General features: G+C 37.4%; 1 protein-coding gene across 6 annotated transcripts; it reads left to right on the forward strand.

Moving 5' to 3' along the window:
• Positions 1-12,664: 12,664 nt before the first annotated feature.
• Positions 12,665-17,049, forward strand: LOC127075812 (probable phosphopantothenoylcysteine decarboxylase). 6 transcript variants are annotated; one of them, XR_007786675.1, is made up of 5 exons: positions 12,665-13,289; positions 13,364-13,637; positions 15,091-15,135; positions 15,425-16,014; positions 16,085-17,049. XR_007786675.1 is itself a non-coding variant. In XM_051017297.1 (4 exons), the coding sequence occupies exons 1-4, from the start codon at positions 12,945-12,947 to the stop codon at positions 15,526-15,528; spliced, it is 768 nt and encodes a 255-aa protein (XP_050873254.1). In that variant the 5' UTR covers positions 12,665-12,944; the 3' UTR covers positions 15,529-17,049. The 6 variants fall into 6 exon arrangements, 5 of the variants coding, with proteins under 5 accessions (XP_050873254.1, XP_050873255.1, XP_050873256.1 ...); XM_051017297.1 differs by having other exon boundaries at positions 15,425-17,049; XM_051017298.1 differs by lacking the exon at positions 15,091-15,135 and having other exon boundaries at positions 15,425-17,049.
• The last annotated feature ends 9,612 nt before the right edge of the window (positions 17,050-26,661 follow it).

Consider the following 26,661-nt stretch of genomic DNA (forward strand, 5'->3'; position numbering starts at 1 on the left):
GCTCAAAGACAACGTCTTCTTTTTCAACATGATCACGAAGGAAATGATGTCTAATCTCTATGTGTTTAGTGCGTGAGTGTAAAACAGGGTTTTTAGTAAGGTTTATGGCACTAGTGTTGTCACATTTGATAGGAATACGTTTGAGTTGAATGTTGAAGTCTTGTAGTTGCTGCTTCAGCCATAAAATCTGAGCGCAACAACTACCGGCTGCAACGTATTCTGCCTCTGCAGTTGACAAAGCCACAGAAACTTGCTTTTTGCTATGCCAACTTATCAAGGAGTTTGAAAACAGGTGACATGTGCCACTTGTGCTTTTCCTATCTGATTTGCAGCCAGCAAAATCAGAATCGGAGTACCCTACTAAGCTACAATCACTTCCTTTGGAATACCAAAGCCCATATTTAGGTGTTCCGTGAAGGTATCTAAATATGCGCTTTACCGCTTTAAGGTGCGATTCCTTAGGATTTGATTGATAGCGTGCACACATACAAACACTAAACATGATGTCAGGCCTAGAAGCAGAAAGATACAAGAGAGATCCAATCATACCTCTGAACCTTTTGACATCTACACACTTACCATGCTCATCCTTGTCCAGATTTCCGTTGGTAGGCATTGGGGTGTCAATCGATTTTGAGTCATTCATTCCAAAGCGCTTGAGTAGTTCTCTGCAGTATTTTGTTTGACATACTGCTGTACCCTCATCAAGTTGCTTTATTTGCAGTCCTAGGAAGTAGTTCAGCTCCCCCATTAGACTCATCTCAAATTCACCCTGCATAACCTTAGAAAATTCTTCGACCAAGTGTATGTTAGTTGAACCAAATATGATATCGTCGACATAAACTTGAACTAAAAGAATGTGCTTCCCTTTGTGTTTAATAAAGAGTGTATTGTCCACTTTACCTCTTGAATATACATGATCAATTAGGAATTTGCTAAGCCTTTCATACCAAACCCGAGGGGCTTGTTTAAGACCATACAAAGCTCGTTTCAATTTGTAAACATGATCTGGATTTTCAGCATTTTCAAAACCGGGAGGTTGTGAAACATATACTTCTTCATTTATGACACCATTAAGAAAGGCACTCTTTACGTCCATTTGGTAAAGCTTAAAATCCTTAGAACACGCATAGGCAAGCAAAAGACGTATAGCTTCGAGGCGAGCAACTGGAGCATAAGTTTCCTCATAGTCTATGCCCTCCTCTTGGTTATATCCTTGTGCTACTAAACGTGCCTTGTTCCTAGTAATCACTCCGTTTTCATCAAGCTTGTTTCTAAAAACCCACTTAGTGCCTATGATATGATGATCTCGCGGACGAGGGACAAGTTCCCAAACGTCATTTCTTTTAAATTGATTAAGCTCTTCTTGCATGGCCATTAGCCAAAATTCATCAATCAAGGCCTCTTTGGCATTTTTAGGCTCTACTTGTGAAACAAACGCGAAGTGAGAACAAAAGTTACTTATCTTAGACCGGGTCATTACTCCCTTTGAAATGTCTCCCAAAATGTTGTCAATGGGATGGTCTTTTGAGGATCTCCAAGCTGTTGGAAGATCATTCACTTCAGCTGTCTTTTCTTCCTCAATTTCTTCATGACTTGTATCTTCCTCCTTCTCATGGGCAGCTGTTTTGGACTGATCAGTTTCCTCAACAGCTTCCTTGAGTATGTCTTCTGTAGATACACCTGCGTCATCAAAAGAAATACCTTTTCCGACATTTTTCGGATAAGACTCATCAAAAGAAACATGAACCGATTCTTCAACAGTAAGTAAACGCTTATTATACACTCTATATGCTTTACTTGACATTGAGTAACCAAGAAAAATACCTTCATCCGCTTTTGCATCAAACTTCCCAATGTTTTCCTTACCGTTATTCAAAACAAAACATTTACAACCGAATACGTGAAGATGTGACAAGTTTGGTTTTCTTCCTTTCAAAAGTTCATAAGGAGTTTTGTTTAAAATAGGGCGAATTGAGATTCTGTTTAGAACATAACAGGCTGTGCTAACAGCATCAGCCCAAAAGTATTTTGGTAATCCACCCTCATTAAGCATTGTTCTTGCCAACTCCTCTAAAACACGATTTTTACGCTCCACAACGCCATTTTGTTGTGGAGTGCGAGGAGCTGAAAAGTTATGCTCAATGCCATACTTGTCACAAAACTTCTCAAAGTGGTAATTTTGAAACTCACCACCATGATCACTACGAATTGTAACTATTTTGGAATTCATTTTGTTTTGGGACAGATTTGCAAAATTTTTAAAAGCAGAAAAAGTTTCATCTTTGCTATGAAGGAATATAGTCCAAGTGAATCTAGAGTAGTCATCAACTATTACAAAGCCATAGTAATTTCCACCTAGGCTCTTTGTCCTAGAAGGTCCAAAGAGGTCCATATGGAGAAGCTCAAGGGGTCGTGAAGTGGAAATTACATTTTTAGATTTAAAGGACACCCTTGTTTGCTTTCCCATTTGGCACGCGTCACATAGGTGGTCTTTTGAAAATTTTATTTTTGGTAGACCGACTACTAGATCCTTAGACACAACCTTATTAAGCAAATCGAAATTAACATGCGCTAAACGTCTATGCCAAAGCCAAGAATCATCATTCAAGGTGACTAGGCATTTAGTACTTGTTAAAGGTACATCAAACAAGTCAAGCATATAGATATTGTTTACTCTTACACCCTTAAACACAATGTTTTGTTCAACATGTTCAATTATGCAACAAGTTTTTGTAAACGACACTTTATAGCCCATGTCGCATAGTTGACTTATGCTTAACAAATTGTGTTTAAGTCCCTCAACTAAGTGGACATTTGAAATAGTAGTGGTGGAGGGATTACCTACACTACCTTTGCCGAGTATAGCTCCTTTGTTGTTGTCTCCATAAGTGACATATCCCTTCTTCTTTGCCTTGAAGTCTATAAAGAGCGATATGTCACCGGTCATGTGCCTCGAGCAGCCGCTGTCAAGAAACCACCTTCTATCTGCGGAGGCAAGGCACTCATCCTACAACATCAAAAGAGAGAAGTTGGTACCCAATTTTCATTGGGTCCAAGTGGGTAAGTGCTAACATGGTTGCCTGTTGCCTTTAGGGACAAGAAATCTCCTAAATTTGCATTTTTCAATGGTATGGCCAGCATGACAACAATAATGACATAAACCATGATGATGTGTTTGTTGTTTCTTGTTCATTGAATCCTTTAGAATAAAAGAGTATTTTGCATATGGAGGATTCAATGACTTCTCAAACAACTTGGGGTCAACGGCATAAGTAATTTTAGGTTGTAGCGCTTTCTCTAATTTGACCTTAAGAGTGTTTACCTCTTTTTGCCAAACATAACAAGCGTCACAATACCTAACTCTACTACATCCGTCAATGTCAATAGTTTTTGAATTTTCTGCAATACTAGTTTTCAATGCTTCTAAATCAATTTCAGCTTTGTTTACTTTACCTTCCAAAAAAGAGAAGATATGTTTGTCGGAAGCTAGTCGTTTAAAAGCATCTACAGCTTCGTTGTGCAGTTTTTCAAAAGCTATTTTTAGTTCCGAAAACGACATAGAGGAGAAATTATTGTAGTAGGCTTGTTTTACCTTTTTGTCATTGTTTTTCTTCTTGTGGTAGGACAGATTTTTTGTGTGAGCCATAAGGCACAGATTTGCAGCTTCATCACCATCACTTGAGCTTTGTGTGCTTGATGAATCACTATTACTTTCCCATGCAATATACGCTCTTTTTTGTTTGCTGTACCCTTTTGGTGAATCTTTTCTTTGGTCCTTATACTTCATAGGGCAGTCCGTTTTATAGTGTCCGGATTTACCACAATTAAAACATGATCCTCTTCCTCTACTCTTCTTGTTTTCTTCTTGCTTCGAATTTATGGATTGTCTTCGAAACTTCATGAGATTTTTGTCGGAATGCTTGACTCCATTCTTTCGAATGAATCTATTATATCTCCTTACAAACAGTCCCATTTCCTCATCATCCGAGTCTTTGTCACTACTTGAATCATTGTCGCTTTGCTCTTTTCGTGAGGACTTAGAGCTAGAGGCCACAAGAGCTATTGGCTTCTTCTCTCCCTCTTTGTCTCTTTTCTTCTCCTTTTCCTTCTTACTTTTATTCTCGTATTTTTCAAGACTTTCCAAAGCTTGCTGATGTTCTTCCAGCTTTCCAAACAGTGTTGTAATCGTAAGTCTTGTAAGATCGTTGGCTTCCTTGATTGCTGTAACTTTAGGTTGCCACTCCCTGCTAAGACACCTGAGAATTTTATTAGTAGCAATTTCATTGGAAATAGGTTTTCCAAGAGCATTCAATCGGTTAGTTAGATGGGTGAATCTCTTTTGCATGTCGGAGATGGATTCTCCTTGTTTCATGCGAAAGAGCTCAAACTCTTGATTGAGTGTGTTAATGCGGGACTGTTTTACTTCAGTAGTACCCTCATGGGCAACTTCTAAAGCGTCCCACATTTCTTTAGCTGTCGTGCAATGGGATACTCGATAATACTCATCAACACCAAGTGCTGAAATTAACATGTTTCGAGCTCTCCAATCACACGACCACTTTTTCTCATCTTTCTCATTCCAATCATCTTCTGGTTTAGGTACTATGGCGCCAGCCACATTTGTCATAGTGATTTGAAACGGACCGTTTTCAATGGCAGCCCATACTAACCTATCCACAGAATTTATATGAACTCGCATGCAGTCTTTCCAGTAGCCATAATTTTCACCGTTGAAAATAGGCGCTCTATTATACGCCCCCTTTGGTTCAGAATCCATACTGTTACAGGCAGCCACAGAGCACCAGCGAACCGGCGCTCTGATACCACTTGTTAGACGGTGTGGCTAGTGATCGAGAGGGGGGGTGAATAGATCACCTCTTTAAAATTTAACGGATTTAACGTTTTATCAGAGTTTTCAAAGTTGGCGGAAAAATCAGTCCCGAATCGACTTCCGTCTATTCTGAACCGCTACTAGAAAGCCGGACACACAAGTGTAATTGCTGGATTTTAATGAGAATGACAGAAACAGTTCACACCAGAGTTTTAACTAATTGAATGCGCTTATCATTAAAGTCTATTTCCAATGAATATAATCTAGCTAACCGTTTTATCAAACAGTTGGTGTGTATGTGATCGATGATAAACAGCAATGGAGTTTGATTAAAGTGTTCTTGCCACTGCTGTCTTGAAAAAGAAACAATCACCACACACTAACTGAAATTGCGAAAACAGTTTGGAAAACGTAAAGAGGATTAAGGTAAGAGTAAGATACGCAGAGATTTGGTAAGGAAGTTCCCCACGTCGTCCTCGCGTGTGGGTACGTCTCCCTCTCAATTTCAAATGAAATTGAGAACTTTGATTATCAATTATTGCCGAATCCGTTGATACAAGGTTATGGTACAAAGACAGAATTCTAAACTCTAAGAACCTCTTCTTGTATAAACCTTGACTTGATCTGAGCACGATCAAGATTTTCCTGCACAAAGTTGCAAACAATTCACCGGTTCCACGACCTGCTTGCGAAATCCCCCGATCTCCAAACGCAACGCTGCGGCTGAATATGTTCTGCAAGTGTGACTCCCAAACCCTCAAGAACACTCCAGTTCTTGAAGGACAAACCAGTAGGTTTTTCCTAGAAACCCCCTTCAATCTTCGACTCAGCTAGATCCTCGATCGTTCCACTGTAAACCACAGCTAGATCCTTGATCGTACCACTGAACGTTATCTCGATGCTTCTTTAATCCAAAGAACAAGAATGGTTATGTGTAAATGTTCTTGAAGAAAAGTGATTGAGAAGATGAAGAAGATGAAGTCTCTTTCAGGTTTCTAATTGCTCACAAACAATTGCTCCAACACTGCTATTGATCTGTGTTCAATTGTTTTCCCTCAATGAATTCGTGTCTTTGCACTGCTGTTGTAACCTGTCTTTTATATGCTGCAAAAACAGTTGCTGTTATACCACAAAACAGCTTTATGTATTGATACATGATAGTGTGCATCGATGCATACTGTAAGTAATGTAAATTTTGGTGAAATTTATTATTCATGTATCGATGCAAAAGTCGTGTGTATCGATGCAAGTGCTTATTACACTAGTATGTATCGATGCCTGGTGCGTATGTATTGATACACAGGCTGTTTCAATTTGTCATGTATCGATGCAGGGATCGTGTGTATCGATGCATAGAGTATTTTGTCTTCCATGTATTGATGCATGGCTCGTATGCATCGATGCATACTGAACAGAAAGGTTTTGTGATTTATTTCATGCTGTATGTATCGATGCAGAGGCTTTATGTATCGATGCTTACTGACATAAAATGCATTTTAATTGATATTTAAAGGGAAATATCAATGTAGGTTTATATGTACAGTTATGCAACAATATAGTGGGATGAAAAACATAATAAGCACACATGTATCATGTAATGCAATGCACAACCAACATTTGGATGATGATCACACAATTTGCTATCATTAAAAATTAATTCAAGGTAAAGAATTCTCTCACAATAGGTAGGAGCCGAAGTAAGCCTTGCTGAAGTTTTTCACGAACCAAGTGACAATCGATTTCGAGATGTTTAGTTCGTTCATGAAACACCGGATTGGGCGCAATATGCATTGCGCTTTGGCTGTCACAATAGAGGACAGGAAGTTTGGTACATGTGATGTGCAGCTCCTTCATAAGGACTATCAACCAAAGTAATTCACATGTGGCAAATGACAGCGCCCGATACTCAACCTCCGATGATGATCTGGAAATGGTGTCTTGTTTCTTTGCACGCCACGATATGAGAGAAGTACCAAGGAAGAAGCAATATCCTGAAATGGACCTCCTTGAATCAATGCAGCCTGCCCAGTCAAAATCTGAGAAGCCAAGAAGTTGTAGTCCAGCATTCCTGCGAAACAGAATTCCTTTACCAGGGCTATTCTTCAAGTAGCGTATGATTCTGCAAGCAGCATGGTAGTGTGCCATTGTTGGATTGTGAAGGAACTGGCTGAGTTGTTGCGTGGCATAAGTGATGTCTGGGCGTGTGGTGTTAAGGTACAGCAGACGGCCTATTAATCGTCTATAAACTCCAATATCTTCAAAGGCTTTACCACTATCAGCATGTAGTTTAACTGATGGATCAATAGGTGTGGGAGCTGGTTTGGATCCAAGCATGTCAGATTCCTGCAAGAGATCAAGACAGTATTTTCGTTGTGATAGTGAAATCCCTGCCTTTGAATGAGCAACTTCGAGGCCAAGAAAATACTTGAGTATGCCCAGGTTTTTAATGCTAAAATTTTCATCTAGAATGAGTTTAATACGATCAAATTCAGACATAGAGGTTCCAACTAGGATTATGTCATCAACATAGACTAAGATAGCTGTAAAGTGAGCATCCGTTTTCAAAGTGAAGAGGGAATAATCAGAAGTAGATTGAGTGTACCCTTGCTGAAGTAAAAGAGCAGTTAGCTTTTCATACCTTTTGTGACTGACTTGTTTCAGACCATATAAACTCTTTTGGAGTTTACATACTTGATTGGGCCTGTGACATGTAACACCTTCAGGTATAATCATATACACATCTTCCTGCAATTCCCCATGTAAAAAGGCATTGTTAACATCAAGTTGGTGTAAAAACCAATTGTTGATAGCTGCAGTTGCAAGAAGAGTTCTGACAGTGGTGAGCTTTGCTACAGGTGAGAAAGTGTCAAAGAAATCAAGCCCTTCAATTTGGTTGTAACCTTTGGCAACAAGTATAGCTTTATACCTCTCTATTGTGCCATCTGCTCTATGCTTCACTTTGAACACCCATCTGTTACCAATTGGTTTGACATGTGGTGGCAAATAAACTATGTTCCAAGTTCTATTCTTGTCTAATGCATCTAATTCAGACTTCATGGTCTTGATCCAATGTTCAGACATACATGTTTCTTTGTAGTTCTTTGGCTCATGTGTAAGAGTGATATTGGATGCAAAGACACGATGAGATGCAGACAAAAAATGCAGAGAATCATAATTTGAAATAGGATAATTGATTTTGGTTGTACCTGATGATGACTTGACTGTTGATGCATCAGATGTATTGCACACATAATCTGAGAGATTATGAGGTGTATGTTTAGTTCTAACAGGCCTAGGTTGGATGTTGTCATTTTCACTATCTGGTGTATCAGGGACAGATTGAGTGTCATGGTTCTCATCAATATTTTCTAAAGATTCAGGGTCAATGTTAGACTGGTGCAGTGTGTCAATGGTTGTGTTAGGATGATGCTCATGTTCCTTAACTGTGGATTCAATGCTTTGTGATGGAACATGTAAGAACAAAAATTGTTCTACAACAGATTCCATGATTTTGATGATAACAAAGGATGAAACCAAAAATGGCACCCTAACGAAAAGTTTCTAAGTGTGCAGGGTTCTAAGGAAAGAAGGAAGAAATCTGATAACGTCATCAGATACAGAATCATATCAGATACAAATTATCAGAAGACCAGAAGCAGAAACACGTTCAAGAAAGTCTAACTCTGAGCAAAACAGCAAAATATCAGAAGCATCTGAACAAGAAGTACGCTCTAGAAGTTCTGACTCTGAACAACGGTATGTCAAACTCCAGAAGCTCTCAGCGCTATCTGAAGAAACCATCAGAACTCAAAAAGAGATCAACATCAGAAGTTAGATAGCAAGATTCCAAGATTCTCAGAAACATGAAGACTCTGATCATGGATTTGCTAAATAAAGGAAGAGTAACGTTAACTTCAAATAAAGGTATGGAAATGGATTTCCTAATACAGAAAGAGACGTTAACTCCAAATTCAAATGAAAAGGAACTATATTTGGAAAGAAGTCTTTCGAGGAGAAAAAGTAGTGTTGGCATGAAGCTATATAAGTCATGGCATTAATTCAAATTATTATCCATCAGTTTCAATGACTACTTCACTCCTATATAAAAAGGGACTGCAATCAACATTGAAAAAACACAGAGAACATACTGAAACATCAACACACATAAAAACGTTTTATTCTCTCAATCTTCACGAAGCTTTTGCTTAGAACGTGAAACATTTTTGTTCTTACTGTTGTAATATTTGCTTATCTTAGAAGCACTCTAGATTACATAAGTCTTTATCTTTGTTGTATTTCCTCAAGTGACTCTACGCAGTCTGTATACTTGAGAGGACTAAGAGATCTTTCTCTTAGACGTTGTTTGTAAACAATCTTTCAAGATTAGTGGATTAAGTCCTTGTTGAAGGCGAAATCACCTTGGCCGGGTGGACTGGAGTAGCTTTGTGTTATAAGCGAACCATTATAAATTCCTTGTGTGGTTTTTATTTTAAAAAAGTGCTTATTTTCCAAAACAATTCAAACCCCCCTTTCTTGTTTTTCTCACCTTCAGAACAGGTATGATGGGCTCATTTTGTGGTGAGTCAATGGGATCTTTGTAAGGATGATAGTTCCAATTAGTGGAATTGACATTTGAATAGGGGAAAATATGCTCATGATGTATGATGTCTGATGTCTTTGAAATTGAGATGACCAAGTCTATAATGTCATATCCATTGATCCCTGCTAGTTGCAGTTGCAAGGCCCTTGTGCTCCATTATATTATATTCAATCTTGAAGGTTCTATTCTTAGACATTAGAGCCTTCAATATTAACCTTCCACCTAAGTCAAGAACTCTCATCATCTTGTCTTTGATCACACTTTATAGTTCTTTTTGAACAAATGCCCTATGCTGAGAAAGTTAATTTTCATGCATGGTATGTACAATATATTGGAAACTACTGACATTTTGCAATCTTTCCTCATAATCAAAACATCACCAATACCTTCATCTGCTAGAGTATTGTCATTTGAAAATTTTACCATGTTCATTGAGGGTTTTAAGTTGACAAACATATCTTTCCTACCAGTCATGTGCGATGAGCATCCCGAGTTCAAGTACCAATGATTCTGAAATCTTTCTTCATCTATTGTTGTGACCATAAAAAAATCTCTTATTATTCATCATGCTTTGCAAACTTTGCATCAATTTCCCGATTCTTCCATTTTTCAGGACAATCACTAGAGTATTGACCATACTTTTGACAATTGAAACACTGAATGTGTCTTTTGTCAGGTTTTCGACCACCACCTCTTCCTCTACCTGCAACATTGATCAATATATTTTAATACACTATCTTTTAATTTGTTCTAAGACTTTTATATGGCTTATCACATTATTTTAATTGTTTTTAATAGATTTTTGGAAGTTAAGTTGAGTCCTGCTTATTTTCTAAACAAATGCTTATTTTATAAATAAACTATTATTTACACCTTCTCGTTGTACATGTCATAACTTGAGCTACAAGAATAGGATTGACGCGTTCTAATATGAGTTAGAAATATGAGAAGATAGGCTATAAGTTTTGTGTTGAAGTCAAAAGCAAATTCGGAATTCAGAAGAGTCGCATCATTCGTTTACAGTTCAGACTTAAGAAAATACTTGGTTTTTGGACCGATTTTGTATTTTTTTCGGGTCGGTTGCTATTAGACCCGAATTCCCTTGGTCTATTTTAAAAAACTAGTATTTATATGATACATTACTTACTATTCATGATTTTAACTTTGCTTTGTAATTTTCATGGAGAACTAATCCTTACGGTTAATCTGCTGAATCGTGTTTCCATAAGGTTTTGAGGTTTTTACTTTTATCAATTCAATTTCATTTCTCTTTCAATTCTGTTCTTTGAAATTCATTTTCTTAATTTTTTATTTCATGGAATATTTTTATTAATTTTGTATAATTTCACCCTAAACTAAAGTCGCTTTTGACGTAGCTTTGTCTTTAAATTGTATATGTTAAAATCATGTTTGCTTAATTCGTGATTGTTGTAATCCGTTTGCTTTACTCGGATAATAAGTGTGTCAATCAATATTGTATCCTTTACGCTTGTTAATCGATATAGTTATTGAATAGAGATCGAAGCCGCTTAGGAAATTGGTGAGGTAGAAATATGTGATAAGCCGGAAACCGAAACATTAGACTAACTAGTTCATAAAATTATGTTAATCGTTTACATTAATCTTAATCAAAACTTAAAAATCCCCCATTATTCTTTTCAGTTCGTAAAATTCAATACAAGAGTCCTTGTGATACGACATTCGAGTGTTGCTTTTCTAAACTACAGTTTTTAATTACTCGTTTTAGACTTGTGCGCGACAACGGATCAAACACCACCTCTTTGGTTGCTTTGGTATGAGGACTTTCTCTGATTCAACCAGCCTTCTTCTTGTTGATTTCGACCAGTCAAATTATCGTAGCCTCCTCTACCTTTGTTGTCGAGTCACTTCCCTTTACCTTTCTTTTCTCTTGTTGATTGCGTCTGCAAAGTCATATCACTTTTTGACTTGCCTGCAACTCTTTCAACCATTCTTTATTCATGAGATTCAAGCGTCCCTTGAAGCTATTCCTTTGTCAATGTTGACAAATCATTTGACTCTTCTATGGGTACTCCCACGTGGTCGAACTTTGGAGTCAATGACCTCAAGATCTTTGTGACAATCGATCTTGATGTCAACGCCTCTCCACATACCTTGATTTGATTCACTAGTTTTGTAACCCTAGTGAAGAAATTAGTTATGCTTTCATTGTCTTCCATCTGAAGCAATTCATTTGTTCTTTTGTGAGTTTGTAACCTCACTTCTTTCACCTTTTCTGTGCCTCCAAACGATTTTTCCAGAATTTCCCATGCTTCTTTCGCTGATTCGACATACTAACCTTTTCAAAATTGTCTGCATCAACGCAATGATGGATCATAAAAAGAGTTTTATAATCTTTCTTCTTCAATTCTTTGCGTGCAACCTTTTCTTCATCTGTCGCATTTGCTGCAAGCGGTGTCACTCTCTCCTTCACAAGATCCCAAAGATTTTGATAGCAAAAGACAACCTTTATCTGCTTGACCAATTCTTGTAATTATGATTCTTCAGAATTGGGAGATTCGCCGAAAAATGGCAGTTCAGATGATTCATCACCATCATGTTTTGCTTCCCACGAATCGCTCAACCAATGTTCCAGAAAAGAAGTCCCACAATATTCAATATCCTATGATGAAAAACTCCTCAATCATAAAAGAGAACAATTTAATTAAAGCAAAGAAAGAGTGAAATCCAAAAAAAGAAAGAGAAAAGAGAAATAAATCCAGAGTGGTAACTTAGAAGTTATACAAATTTATTTAATTTAAAGGTAATAATTAGTGGTACATGCATGAATTTTTTTCCGATAATATCGTATTTATTTATCTGTAAATTTGAAATTTTAGTCGCTAAATTATTAAACAAAAAATAATATATAATTATTATGTCATTCAAATTGATAATTTAATTATAGTGTAAATGTTGTATTAATTAGTTCATATTAATAATACAATAATTTATCTTTAATATGAAAAAATTTGAACATCCCCGTACCACTTAAGAATAAAAATGTGAGAGAATTGTGTCCTACTAATACATTAAAAACAATTTTATTAATTTTAGTAGAGTTTCTCAACGATTTTATTTTAAAAACAATTAGGTTTCAAAATTTCTTTTCTAACTATTTTACTCAAGAATAGTTTATTTAATTTTATAGTTTAGCAGTACGTGAGTTGATAATTTTTATTCCTCTCTATTTGTCCACATTATTTTGTTTTCAATTGTTTTTTATAATTATAATTGTAATTATTTTTATTTTACTTTTTACACCTTCTTCTCTATCTCAGATCTAGTTTCTCCCCCTTCTTCCCAACAAAACCTAGCCGCCGTTAGTAATCGAAAAAAATGAATGTCATATTAGAAATCTTTGTTGCGATGTCTTTCCATTGGATCCAATAATTTCATGTTTTCAGCAATATCTGATGAAAGAAAACCTCACGCATTAAAGTTTTCCTTATGTGAGTGACTCTCTCTCTTTGTTGAAATTTCTGGTTGATTATGGCCTGCTCAGAGCCTGTGAGCTCAGTGGGAGAGAATATGTCAGTCTCTACTGCACCCAGGAAGCCTCGGATTTTACTTGCTACTAGTGGGAGTGTTGCTGCTGTTAAATTTGCGAATCTTTGTCATTGTTTTTGCGAATGGGCCGAAGTAAGAGCAGTTGCCACAAATCCATCTTTGCATTTTATTGACAGAACGGCGATTCCCAAGGATGTGATTTTGTATACCGATAACGACGAATGGTCCAGTTGGAAGAAGCTAGGCGATAGCGTGCTTCACATTGAGCTTCGCAAATGGGCTGATATCATGGTCATTGCTCCATTATCCGCAAACACTCTTGCCAAGGTAATTTGATCAATATTTACTATATGATTGCCACTTTTTTTTGGTTACTATAACTTAAATATATGCTGTTATAGATTGCTGGAGGGTTGTGTGACAATTTACTGACGTGTATCGCGAGGGCCTGGGACTACAGTAAGCCGTTCTTTGTTGCACCGGCCATGAACACTTTTATGTGGAACAATCCTTTCACGGAGAAGCATCTCATTTCCATTGACGAGCTTGGTATTTCTCTCATTCCACCGGTTACAAAGAGGTTGGCTTGTGGGGATTATGGCAATGGCGCAATGGCGGAACCTTCGGCCATTTACTCCACTGTGAGGCTCTTTTATGAGTCAAAGGCTAAACAAGGTACTGGCCGTGTTTAATAGTGTTGGTTAACAAGTGTATAAGTATGAATGGCTTGCTAGGATTTTTCTTGACCCTTTTGATTTTGTTTTATTGAATCATGGTTTCGGTATTTTGTGTTTTCGTACATCTGCTCTGATCTTAGGTGGTGTGTATTTGTCATATTCTCTTTTTATGTCTCAGAGGATGATGTTTGTTATACACCCTTTTGGATGTTTTTGCTGTGTAAAGTGATTTCTTATGAAATTTTAGCTAACACAGGATTATTTCGGTCTGTAGAAATTTTCAATAGTTCCTGTGAACTTTTTTTAAGATGTTTCCTCTCAAGGGAACGGATTCTCTAACGTTTTGGCGCAACTGCAGGCTGCCTTTCTAGTATTAATATCGGTTGGATTTATCTAAACACTTATTTCTTGCCACATATTTAATACTATCATTTTTGTTAAAAACACACAAAATTGAATGATTATGTAATTTAAAACTATTACAAAGTTCTTTTAGTTTCTTTGTAGTGTTTTCACTTTCATATGACCTTCGATAATCACCATCATCGTCACTGTCGCCTTCACAATCACAGTTGAGCTTCACCTTCTCCGCTTGTCTTCCTCACAATCCATCACGTGTGACTTCTTTATCGTCCACCACCTTCGAGCTTAGTCATCTCCTCGCTTTCTATCATTGTCGTCAGCGTTGAGCTTCATCCTCTCCGATTGTCTTCCTGACAGTTCAGTCATCGGTGTTGTCGAGTTGTATATGTAACTTGACATTGTTTATCTTTTGGTGTATAATAAACTGCTCAAATTCAAGTCGTATATTTGAATTGAAACTTTTACACCTTAATATACGCAGTTGCTGCATAATTGCACTGCTCTCTTTTGGTATAGAGAATTGCTATCTACATAATTACTCTAGTGTTGTTGCTATGGTTACTGGTTTTTTAATTTTGGTGTTGCAAGGATCACAATTGTTCTGTTCCATGTAAAAACAAAGACAAGTTTCAAATTTACAAAACCATAAAATGGGAGCAAAACCCAGTACAGTTATGCCACCAGTGCCATAAAATGAAAATTACATTACTTCTATTATATGACCTATAATTTATCCCCACTACATGCTAAATTATGTTGCTTCCAAAATGGAGCTTCAAATTTGTGTAAATAAAATATGTATTTGTAGCATATTTTATTAATGTTTGGTTGTTACTGAATGCCAATGAAGGTCACACAAAATAAACTAAATAAAAGTATTTTTTATCATATACTTATTTTTCACAAAAAAAAAAGTGGCTAACAAGTAGAACCATTTTGATACAAAAGTACCAAATCAACGGGGATTTAACTTGCCACTTTTACTTCTTGACACCTCCATTGCGTATAAATAAATAATACTGCCTCTGCAATAGTTTCCACTCATTTTTTGAAATTCATCTCACACATGTGTTTTTTGAATTGTCCAGGGGATATTGGAAATTTTGATTTGCTTATTGGAATTCTGAAAAATAGTATGTATTTTATTGAAAATTATGAAATTTACGTGATTATGTATAGTAAATTTTAAGATGTTTGATAATAGTGAAAATATTTATCATAGATATTTCACAATTTGCGGTACAAAATGACCTCCAGCTTCCTCGAAATTCTTTCAGAATTTTCAGTAGTTATAAAAACTTTGTTTTTCACTGGAAATTTCAGAATTTCGGAAAAAATAAGGAAAATTTTAAATTTAGTGAAAATTCCGGTAGTTATTAATTTTTTAAAAATATTTTTCCCGTTTTTTGCATTGAAATACAGGGGGAGAGGTGATACTATTGCAGGCAGAGCGACAAATAGAGTATAAGACCAGGCTAGGGTTGTTGAGGCTGAGTCTTCCCAGATACGGGCAGAGCGACAAATAGAGTATAAGACCAGGCTAGGGCTGCTGAGGCCGAGTCTTCCCAGATACGGGCTGCACAAGTGATTTCAATCGATTCACACCAGAAACAGCTGGCTGAGCAGGTGCAGTTTTGCGCACCTTGTAGCACCCGACGTCGATCGGTTAGATTGGTTGAGCAACCCAGAGATGATGCTGAGGCTGTTGATGCCCATGATGTTCATGACCCAGCAGTCGAGACAAATGCGATGCGTATTGTTGTTGAGGTTGCTCATTAGGTGGTTGCTGATGAGGTGACAAATGAGGTGGTCCAGGAAGATGCCGCTGTTGCTGATCCAGTCGTTTAACCAGATGCCACTGTTGTTGATCCGGTCCCATATGCTATTACTGACACAGAGGTTACAGTTCCTTTGAACGAGTCGTTTGTGCACATTGATGGAGGATTTATGGGAGGATCCATTGACTAGTCGGTGCTGATCGAGTATGCTGACCATGTGGCATACCGACTATGGTAGGGAGAGGTATATATATTTTATGTTTAACTAACTAACTGCTATTTTTTAAAATTTTGTTTGTTATAGGACCATCTCCCACTAAAGGTGACATTGCATGGGTCAAAACTGAAGAACTTTCCAAAGACTCCGATGTCTAAGGAAGTCATATGTGTTGTACGTGATTTTGAGCATCTTGGTTTTGCTAGCTTCTCTCTAACCATGCTCAATACTCCACTACTTACTATTTTGTTGAGAGATGGCACAAGGAGGCATCTTCATTTCTTCTTCCGTTTGGGGAGGTGACTATCACTCTGGATGATGTCCCTTCATTGTTCCATCTTCCCATCACCAACAAATTCTAGATGACTCTTGTTATTATCCCATCCCTTACATGTTTGACTGCTGCACGAGATTTGGGAATTTCTGAGCCGACCGTGCTAGAGGAGTTTGACTTTAACAAGGGAGCTCACCTTTGTATGTATTGGTTTCAAGCTAGGTACAAGGAGTTTGTTGCGGCACATAGTTATGAGGCTGTCACTAGATTGTACATGCCACATCTAGTAGGTTGTACTCTCTTTACGAACAAGTTTGATGTTTATATCTACACTCGATACATATGGTTGTTCAATAGTCTTGACGTTACCAGTTGGGCTTGGGGGTGCACTGTGTTGACCATCCTATATACATCATTTGGAGGGGGGACAATATTTGAGACCAGACAGCTTGCTGGTTATTTGAGTCTATTCAAAGTATTCTTGAAATTATTATTCCTAGTTTAATTCTTACTTAATTGTTACGAATAACATTTCTTAATTATTATTTCTTGTGTTTGTGTTCTTTTATCAATGCTGGATATATGAGCATTTCCCCACCATTTGTGACAAGAGGGTGTAACATTCCCTAGTGGGAAGCCCACATGCGAGGAGATAGAGGGCCAGACAGTCAAATCCCACTGGTGTTGTTTAGTACAAGAGGAGGCTAGATGCAATGATTGTAGATGATATCATTTGAACACCATACATTGATCATAGAGTCCACCATGAATTTGATGACTCTTCTTTATATTCAGGTTTTATGCGGTGGGAGACCATGGTCGTTAGACACTTGCCTGAGAGGTGTCTGTGACAATACGGTTATGTTCAGAGCATCCCACGACTAGTTTTAGATATACCATTTGTAGACATTAACATGTGGTTTCAGAGTAACATCATCAGCTCTGGTCATGCCATTAGATGTTATCCAGTTACGGTTCAACACGTTTCGTAGTGTGATGATGGTTACTTAAAATGGTACCTCACTGTATCACACTCTCACATCATTCCACTTGTTGAGCATACAGATGATGCTAGGCCTTCTGATGTTGGGGTACCTGTCGATGACGTCCCGCCGCCACCGCCTCCTACAGCTGATGCCGATGACTAATAGCGCCTCCAGATGATTGTAATTATTATAGATAACTTCATGGATTTGGTAAACTCAGATGGTCAAGTTTATACTGGATTATCTCGTGCTGCAAACATAGCTTGTGAGGGCCTATTTAGACATTATTTTCTTTATGTATTATTTGTATATTATTTGTATATTACATGTAACATTACTCAAACATCTTCATCATAACTTTTTATTAGATAATATTTTTTATATTCCATTAATGCAACATCAACATAAATTAACATTAAATAATGAATTGCATAACTTAAACATAACTTAAAAAACAATAATAATAAAAAAAAACTTAGACACTACCAGATGATTATGGACGTTTTATCATCTTAATTATGTCGCCGGGAGACCTTGATATCTTAGCATCTAACTCGATCAACCCCTTTGTTAACCTACGACGAAGTGATCTCCACATATCCTTCACAACTTCATCGGTCTTCAACTCAATAAGGTTATATTTCATCATTCCGCCAGTATCAATCTAATCTTCACGAAAATCGATCTTTCTCACCTTTCTGTTTTCGGTATCAGACAACAATTCATTCAGCTTGGTCGTTAAGGCGACAAGAGATGTGGTGCCATCCAGAAGTCGAAACTCTACGGGAGGTGAAGCTCTGTTGAAGTACACTTTTGCCTTAAAAATTAAGGAAGAGACATTTCGAGATATTTTTATCAAATAACAGATGATCCCCCTATTTATACAACTTTGCATTTATTCTGGACCACACAAAATTGTCCGTGCAATCACAGACGTCAAAAACTGTCGATAAAATCCAAAGCGTTTAAAATTTCAAACAAATGACACTACCGAAAATTTCACTTTTTGTTTGAAATTTCAGATATAAAATGGTAATTTTAGAATTTCTAATATTATTTGTAAATTCACATAAATTTCATAAACTTCGATATACTAAAAATTTAAAATATACTACCGAAAATTTTATTTATACCGAAAATTCTCATTTGCCTACCAAAAATTTTGTACAGAATTTTGATTCAATTTTTGTGAGAAACAATTTTAGAATTTTGAAACTATGAGAGAGTGTGAGGTATAATAGGAGTGACAAGTTAAATTCTCATAATCAACGCATATAAGCATGTGGCTATCCTTCATTACAACTTATCCTCCAAAACATTTAGCAAGTGGCTTATCTTCAAATGCTAATTTTTAACGTTAGAGAATCCATTTCCTCCTCTCAATCATTTTGCCTTTTCTGCAAATGCTGAATTTTGAATTATTCTGCGAGTTTTTTTTACCCAAATACCCCTCTTTTTCAAAAAAACTTCCAAAATAACACAGTTTTTAAAAAATTTCCCAAACTACCCCAGTTTAAAAAAAAAACGTAAGGCGTAGGCGCCAGACCAATTGGCGTCTATCCTTAAATTTTAAGTGGGGGCGCCAATTGGATTGGCTACAACATATGGTGCTCCCAATCCAATTGGCGCCCATGTGTAATTTGGAAGAGGATGCGCCAATTAGTCTAACGCCTCAGTGTAATGTGATTTTTTTTATAAATAGATGTGTTGTGTGATTCATTTTTTCACATCTCATTTGGTCATATTGCAAACATGTTTGGTGTTCGTCGTCGCTATGGAAAAGTGATTTATTCGAGAGACAAGCCCCCGATGTTGATGCTCTTCTTGAACATTTGTAGTTTCGATCAACTGAAGAGAGAGTTGGTTCGTTGGTTATATGGAAAAATACCAGAAGAGGAAAAATTATAAGTATTGAGAGACTCGATAGTATATTTGGTTGAGTGCGAGTAAAAACTGATAAAGATGCTAGGGAAATGATGTTTGGACGAGATGACATCAATTTGATTGTTGTAATCAGTTAGAAATATCATGTTTTAAGTTTGTTTATGTTGCAATGATGTTTGTTGTTAACCTTGTTGTAACAAAAAGATAGTGATATATAAAAATGAAAGGTTACAAAAATTGAAATGAGATACTAAATTATGATGCAAATGTTGCTCCTAGATTGAGACATTTGTTCTTATTGTGTCATGGTTGACGACATATACTATATAATCTTATCATTTTATCAGTCGTATCCATTTCTGTTCTAATACGCATGCTGTTTGGTCATCTTTTTTTCTTTCTTCGCATTTTATCGTTGTGCCTAACTATGCCACCTTCATATGGAGGCCAATATTCCACCATTGATAGCACTGAGAAGCTTCTGTTATACACATTCATGACAGTAATGGCCTTGTAAATATCATATAGATGGTTGTAAGCGTCCTGGCGAGTATGTGCGCATGCCGCAATCACATGGGAGCAAGGAATACGGAAAACCTGAAACTTTCCACAATCGCACCAACTTCTATTTAGTTTGAAAACATAGGATAAATTTTGCCTCCCCTCATTATGGTCTATTGTTTCCTGTACACTGAAATTTTTCCTATGACAGTCAAAGACTATAACCTCTCGTGTGCTAGCTTTGATACTTTCCTCTTTCATCACTTTCATACAACATTCACTGAATATTTGACCTGACATTAACACTGCACTCTATCTTTCACCTTTGGTTGTGAAGGTAAAAGCCAACCTAAAATAGGTTGTTCTGACCAAAGCGGTTATTGGTAGATTTCTAATGCCTTTGAATACGCTGTTCATGCATTCCACAAGGTTTGTTGTCATGTGGCCCCATCGACAACCTTTGTCAAATACCCTTTTCCACTGCTCTACTGGTATGTTATCCACCCATCTTCCTGCATCTGCATTAGACAATCTAATTTCATCACAGTAATGTTGAAATGACGGCTGAGTTAGAGCATACCCTGCATTCACCACTTTTTTGTGAAGGTTCTTATCTTTGATTACGTGCATGAAATTTTGTGCGATATGTCTAATGCAATAGACATGGGTAGAAGGAGGATCATGACATCCGTTATCATGGTTATTGTACGCACTCTCAATGGCAGCATGTCTATCTGAAATCAAACAGAGATTGGCTTGTGGAGTGACATGTGTTCTAAGGTGTCAAGGAAGAAACCCCAACCACTAGCAGTTTCACCTTCAACTAGAGCAAAGGCAATGAGAAAGACATTATTGTTGTTGTCTTGTGCAACACCCATAAGCAAAATACCCTTCTATTTACCGTATAACCATGTTCCATCAATTTGAATAATAGGTTTGCAGAATGCAAAACCATTAATGCACGGTTCAAACGCCCAAAAGAGGCGGTGAAATATTCTATTTCCAGCAACACAGACTCCGTCTGGCGTAAATGCTGGCAATGTCTCTATAATTGCAACAGTTCCTGGTACGTATGTTTTTAGTGCCCATAAAAACCGTGGAAATTCTTTGTATGAATCCTCCCAATTGCCGAATACTTGTTCAACATCATTTGTCCTTGCAATCCATGCTTTCTTGTAATATGGAGTATAATTATATCTTGTGACGATATGAGATATTATTATACTCACCTTCACTGATGGGTCTTTGTTAACAAGCGGAAAAATGTCTTGACATATCAATGCAGCGCTTAATTTACGGCGATCTTGTTCAACATTAGTTACAATGCAACTGTTAGGTGGGTTTATAGAAGCTATCTCCCAAGAGTCGCTTCTCTTTTTGTGAGACGCAGCCAACCGAAACTTGCAAAGGATGTTACAACATTCGATGACATACCTTCTCGAATCAGTGCGTTTCACGGTGAAATCAACAGAGTTATTCATGTGAAATTTTTTGATAGCTCGCACACATTCTTATTTAGTGCGGAACATGTCTCCCACTTTTAACTCACCCCTCTGATTGTGGATACAGGTTATAAAAAATAGTGTTGAATGTTTCATTGTCATGCAGATCCATGTGTGTCATATGTTAAGGCGAATTATGTACATGACTTGGAGGTAATGACGTTGAATGATCGTCATCTTCAATGTTGTTGTTCAACCTATGATCGACCTGTATCTTGGTCTCGTATTTTTCTTCATCAACGACGTTAACTTCTGCTTCTGCTTCTGGGTCGGCTTCATCTGAGTTTTCTGAATCAAATTCATCAGATTCAACTTGATTAGTTATTTGAGATTGTTGAGATGGTATATTTGGTTGAAGAGTAATATATAACTGAATAGATTTTCAACCAGAATGTTCGTGACTAACAAACATATATTCAACATCTTCATCGTCCCGTACCTTTAGCGGGAAAAATTTGCATTGACTGTTCTCGAAAAAAATGGATTTTGATATGTGATTTGTGACACAAGACCAGATCCTATGCAGGATTCAACTCGTTTTTTCAAATGCAAGAAATCTGAATTTTTCTTGATCGTAAGTCGGATAGTATCGGTGTTTCGAAAACAAAACCCGTATAGATCACACTCATATGTCTCACCGTTGCAGTGAGCATTAATAGTATATTTTGGTGCAGATGACATTGTAATATTTTTTTGTGCAGATGAAAAGTAATATTTTTTTGGTGCTGATGAATTTGTGTTGATTGTCGGATGTAGATAGTAAGACACTCAAATAGACAAGTGATGTGTCAAGCATGCAAACCCTAGCGCCAGTCCAATTGGAGCTAGCATGTATTCCTTGCAGACCTCGTAACTCAGCATGCAGATAGCCATGCAGGCACCAGGCTAGGTGAAGACCATGCATGCATGCAAGCCTAAGAGGCGCCAGTTTGATTGGCGCTAGCATGTTACATTTGCATGTGTAAGCCAAACCATTTGGCGCTAGCATACAAGCACTACTATCCATGCATACAATCTTTTGCATGTCTTTGCATGTCACTCATTATAAATAGCCATGCAAGTCTCACATTTTTTTCTCACCAACAATCACTTCTTCTTCTACAACAATAACTCTTTCATCTGCAACAACCACTGTTTCAAATATCTACTCCGACAAGATGTCTCTCCTCATTATGTGTGAATCACACAGAGGCACAGTTGCAAACATATCAACTTATGTAAGCGTTTAATTCTTGTATTATTTTTCTAGAATAATTTTTAATAACGATACTTAATTTATTATTTATCTTTTATAAAGTAACATATTTTATTGTTTCTTTTTTAGGATGTTTCTAGGTTTCGAACTCGGGTCCACGAATTTGTACACGTGAACCCAATGATTCAACCGTATGTCGAACTCGCCGGTTTTGAATATATAAGCATAATAATGTCTTGGTCGGTGGATAATAAATTTATTCTTGCATCATGTGAAAGATGGCATCCCGAGACACATACATTCTGGTTTCCAACCGGTGAACATATCGTGATGTTAGAAGACATCTACATGTTATTGGGATTGCCTATCGAAGGTAAGGCGGTAAATGGTAAAACCAACTTGCGAATTCAATTTGCATGGACCTCTTGGATGCTGATTTGTTAGATGATAACTCGAGAGGTCAAAGTATACTCCTTGACGCCTTAAGACATATTATAACAACTTATAATTAGATGAGAATTCTACCGAAGAGGCTCGAATAATAAAAACTAGGTGTTACCTTATGCTTTTAATTGCTTTATTTTTATTTCCCGAAGGTAGTGGTTCTAGTATGTGTAACACCCTTCTAAAATACCCCAATAATTTAATTAAATATCAAAATACAACATCAGAGTAATTATGCAGTTAAGGGTGTCACATAATCACTTCACACCATGTTCCAAAATAACAGTCATGCTCTTTATTTAATCAAATAAACAGTTGCATAAATCGCAGCGGATATAAATCAAATCAATCAAAGCATGTAACACATTACATGTAAAATGGTTCACAACCAACAGTAAAACATTTAAAACATCCCTTCCCGATGTTACATCTATCAGAGCATGACCCACTAAGGAACTACTCTAGACTCCAAGTACTAGCTCCTACTCAATCACTGCTCGTTACCTGAAAAACAGTTGTAAGGGTGAGTTCCTCAATCAATATAATAAGTATTATAAAATATCATGTCATGTTAAGTAATTTAACACACTTCATCACCCTAATCCAAACATGTATTCAGTAACAACACATCAACTCAACATAATACTCAACACCAACACAAACAACACGTATAATATTGGAATACATCCATTCATATTATACGCCATACATATATTATGCAATGAGACTCCATGCATGCGGTACCGACTATTTGTGAACGTATAGTTCAACCTCACCGTCCAAATCCAGGCACGGCTACCAAGCTCACTAGTCCCACTCATTTGAGACATAGTGACTCACTCACTAATTCCTCACCATGGGAATTAGCTACCACCCCAAATGGGCCATGCTATGCACGCTAATCACCTAGCATGCAAACATCAACAACAATCAAAATGATTTACTCACTAATTCCTCACCATGGGAATTAGCTACCACCATAAAGGCCACAATATGCATGCTAATCACCTAGCAATGCAACAACAACAACAACTCAAGAATAGACATATGCTCACACTCTAAGCCATAAAACAGTCTATTCACAAATGCATACATAACTGATACATTCACAGCATCATGCATACCATCACACATCATCAACACATTTTATCACAAAAGCATATCATATCATGCCGCAAAATCAAACACAGTATTAGCACACTCTACTAATACCTATACTACTCAAAACAACGGGAAAATGATCCCTACTACGTCATACATTAACTAAGTTACATCACTCAGCCTAAACAACCAAAAACTGCACAACCATAGTTCAGAAAAACCACAAGTCTGCCCATACGCGTATTGCCTATGCCCATACGCGTATTGCCCATTCCTGACCAAGTCCATACGCGTATTGCCCACGCCCATACGCGTATGCTACGCGTACCACATTCTCATACGCGTACTAACAGAGACAATTTCACGTTCAAAACATCATCTTTTTCACTCATACGCGTAAGGCCTCATCCATACGCGTACCAGCCATATCATACGCGTATTGCCTAGTGCCATACGCGTATGACCAGAAACCAGAATTTCCAGATCTGCAATGGCTTCTCCTGCTACGAGATCTATCCAATTCAACCTTCCACAGTCCAAATTTTACACACAATTCATTCATCTCGTCTAACACGAATCATACACTTTCGATTTCACAAATTTCTAACCTTTCTACCTCTAATTCCTACGAATTTCTTCAATTTTAATCCCAATTTCGTTCATCCCAAAAGTTCACAAATTCATCATACATCATTCAATCAGAGGCAAATCAATGGTTTCTCACTACCCATCACATATTATCCCATAATACCCATTAATCGATGATAAACCCCCCTTACCTGAGTTAATCCGGCAAATCTCTGAGCTTCAAGCTTTTCCTTCCTTCAACCTTCGTCCTCTGGCTCTTTGCCCTTTTCACGTGAAAATAACTCTTTTTACCAAATGGAACCTTTTTACTGATTTCTACTTTTATTCCAATAATAACAATAAAAATAATCCAATAATAATAATCCCAATAATATTCCAATAATTATTATTCCAATAATAACAATAATTCCAATTATTTAATTAAATTAATAAATATATTATTAACTCAATTTAAATAATTATCTTATTTTATCGGGGTGTTACAACTCTCCCCCACTAAAAGAGTTTTCGTCCTCGAAAACATACCTCAAGCGAATAACTCTGGATAGGACTCTTTCATCTTACTCTCCAGTTCCCAAGTCACATTGCCACCTGCTGGTCCTCCCCAAGCTACCTTCACCAAGGCAATCTCTTTACCCCGCAACTGCTTCAACTCTCGATCCTCAATCCTCATAGGTGATGTTTCAACAGTCAGGTTATCTCTCACCTGTACATCATCTATTTGGACTACATGCGACGGATCATGAATGTACCTCCTCAACTGAGATACATGAAAAACCTCATGCAAATTCGCAAGTGACGGCGGTAAAGCGATACGATAGGCTACCTCCCCTATCCTCTCCAAAATCTAATAAGGACCAATAAATCGAGGTGTCAACTTCTTCGACTTCAAAGCTCGACCAACTCCAGTTATCGGAGTAACACGAAGAAACACATGATCTCCCTCTTGGAACTCAAGTGACTTCCTCCTCTTGTCATGATAACTCTTCTGACGACTCTGAGCAATTCTCATCTTCTCCTGAATCATCTTAATCTTTTCCGTAGTCTGTTGAACAATCTCCGGTCCAACCATAGCACTCTCACCGGACTCATACCAACATAAAGGTGTCCGACATCTCCTACCATACAAAGCTTCAAACGGTGCCATACCAATGCTCGAATGAAAACTATTGTTGTAGGTAAACTCAATCAAAGGAAAATAACAATCCCAAGCACCTCCCTTTTCCAAAACACAAGCCCTCAAAAGATCCTCTAGCGACTGAATCGTCCTCTCAGTCTGACCATCAGTCTGCGGATGATATGCAGAACTCAATCTCAGCTTAGTTCCCAAAGCCCTCTGCAAACCTTCCCGGAACTTCGATGTAAATCTAGGATCTCTGTCCGAAACAATACTAGACGGAATACCATGCAAACTTACAATCTTCTCAATATACAACTCGGCCAATCTCTCTAACGGATAATCCATTCTGATCGGAATGAAATGAGCCGATTTCGTCAATCTGTCAACAATCACCCAAATAGCTTCAAAATTCTTATTTGTCCTCGGCAAACCAGACACAAAATCCATACTGATACTATCCCACTTCCACTCTGGAATAGCCAACGGTTGCATTAGCCCAGACGACTTCTGATGCTCAATCTTTGACTTCTGACAAGTCAAACAAGAATAAACAAAACTCGCAATTTCTCTTTTCATTCCCGGCCACCAAAATAACTTTTTCAAATCATGATACATCTTCGTAGCCCCAGGATGAATACTCAAGCCACTACGATGTCCTTCCTCAAGAATACTCTTCTTCAGTTCGGTAACATCCGGAATACATACCCGATTACCAAATTTCAAAACACCACTCTCATCAACTCTGAATTCACCACCTTGACCTTGATTCACTAAAGTCAACTTATCAACCAAAAGCATATCGGATTTCTGACCCTCTCTAATCTCATCCAAAATATTACTCGTTAACTTCAACATTCCCAATTTAACACTATTGTGAGTACGCTCACCCACCAAACTCAAGTCTCTAAACTGCTCAATTAAATCCAATTCCTTAACCATTAACATAGACATATGCAATGATTTCCGACTCAATGCATCAGCCACCACGTTTGCTTTACCCGGATGGTAATTCAAACCAAAGTCATAATCCTTCAAAAACTCTAACCATCTCCTCTGTCTCATATTCAGC

The sequence above is a fragment of the Lathyrus oleraceus genome, chromosome 4, assembly GCF_024323335.1.
Source record: "Lathyrus oleraceus cultivar Zhongwan6 chromosome 4, CAAS_Psat_ZW6_1.0, whole genome shotgun sequence".
Lineage (NCBI taxonomy): Eukaryota > Viridiplantae > Streptophyta > Magnoliopsida > Fabales > Fabaceae > Lathyrus > Lathyrus oleraceus.

What these genes read in the sequence shown, in the direction of transcription:
- LOC127075812 (XM_051017297.1), top strand. Translation starts at nt 12,945, where the DNA reads ATGGCCTGCTCAGAGCCTGTGAGCTCAGTGGGAGAGAATATGTCAGTC. An exon ending in CCGCAAACACTCTTGCCAAG is followed by an intron (nt 13,290 to 13,363) that starts GTAATTTGATCA and finishes ATGCTGTTATAG; the next exon opens with ATTGCTGGAGGGTTGTGTGA. An exon ending in TGAGTCAAAGGCTAAACAAG is followed by an intron (nt 13,638 to 15,090) that starts GTACTGGCCGTG and finishes TGAATTGTCCAG; the next exon opens with GGGATATTGGAAATTTTGAT.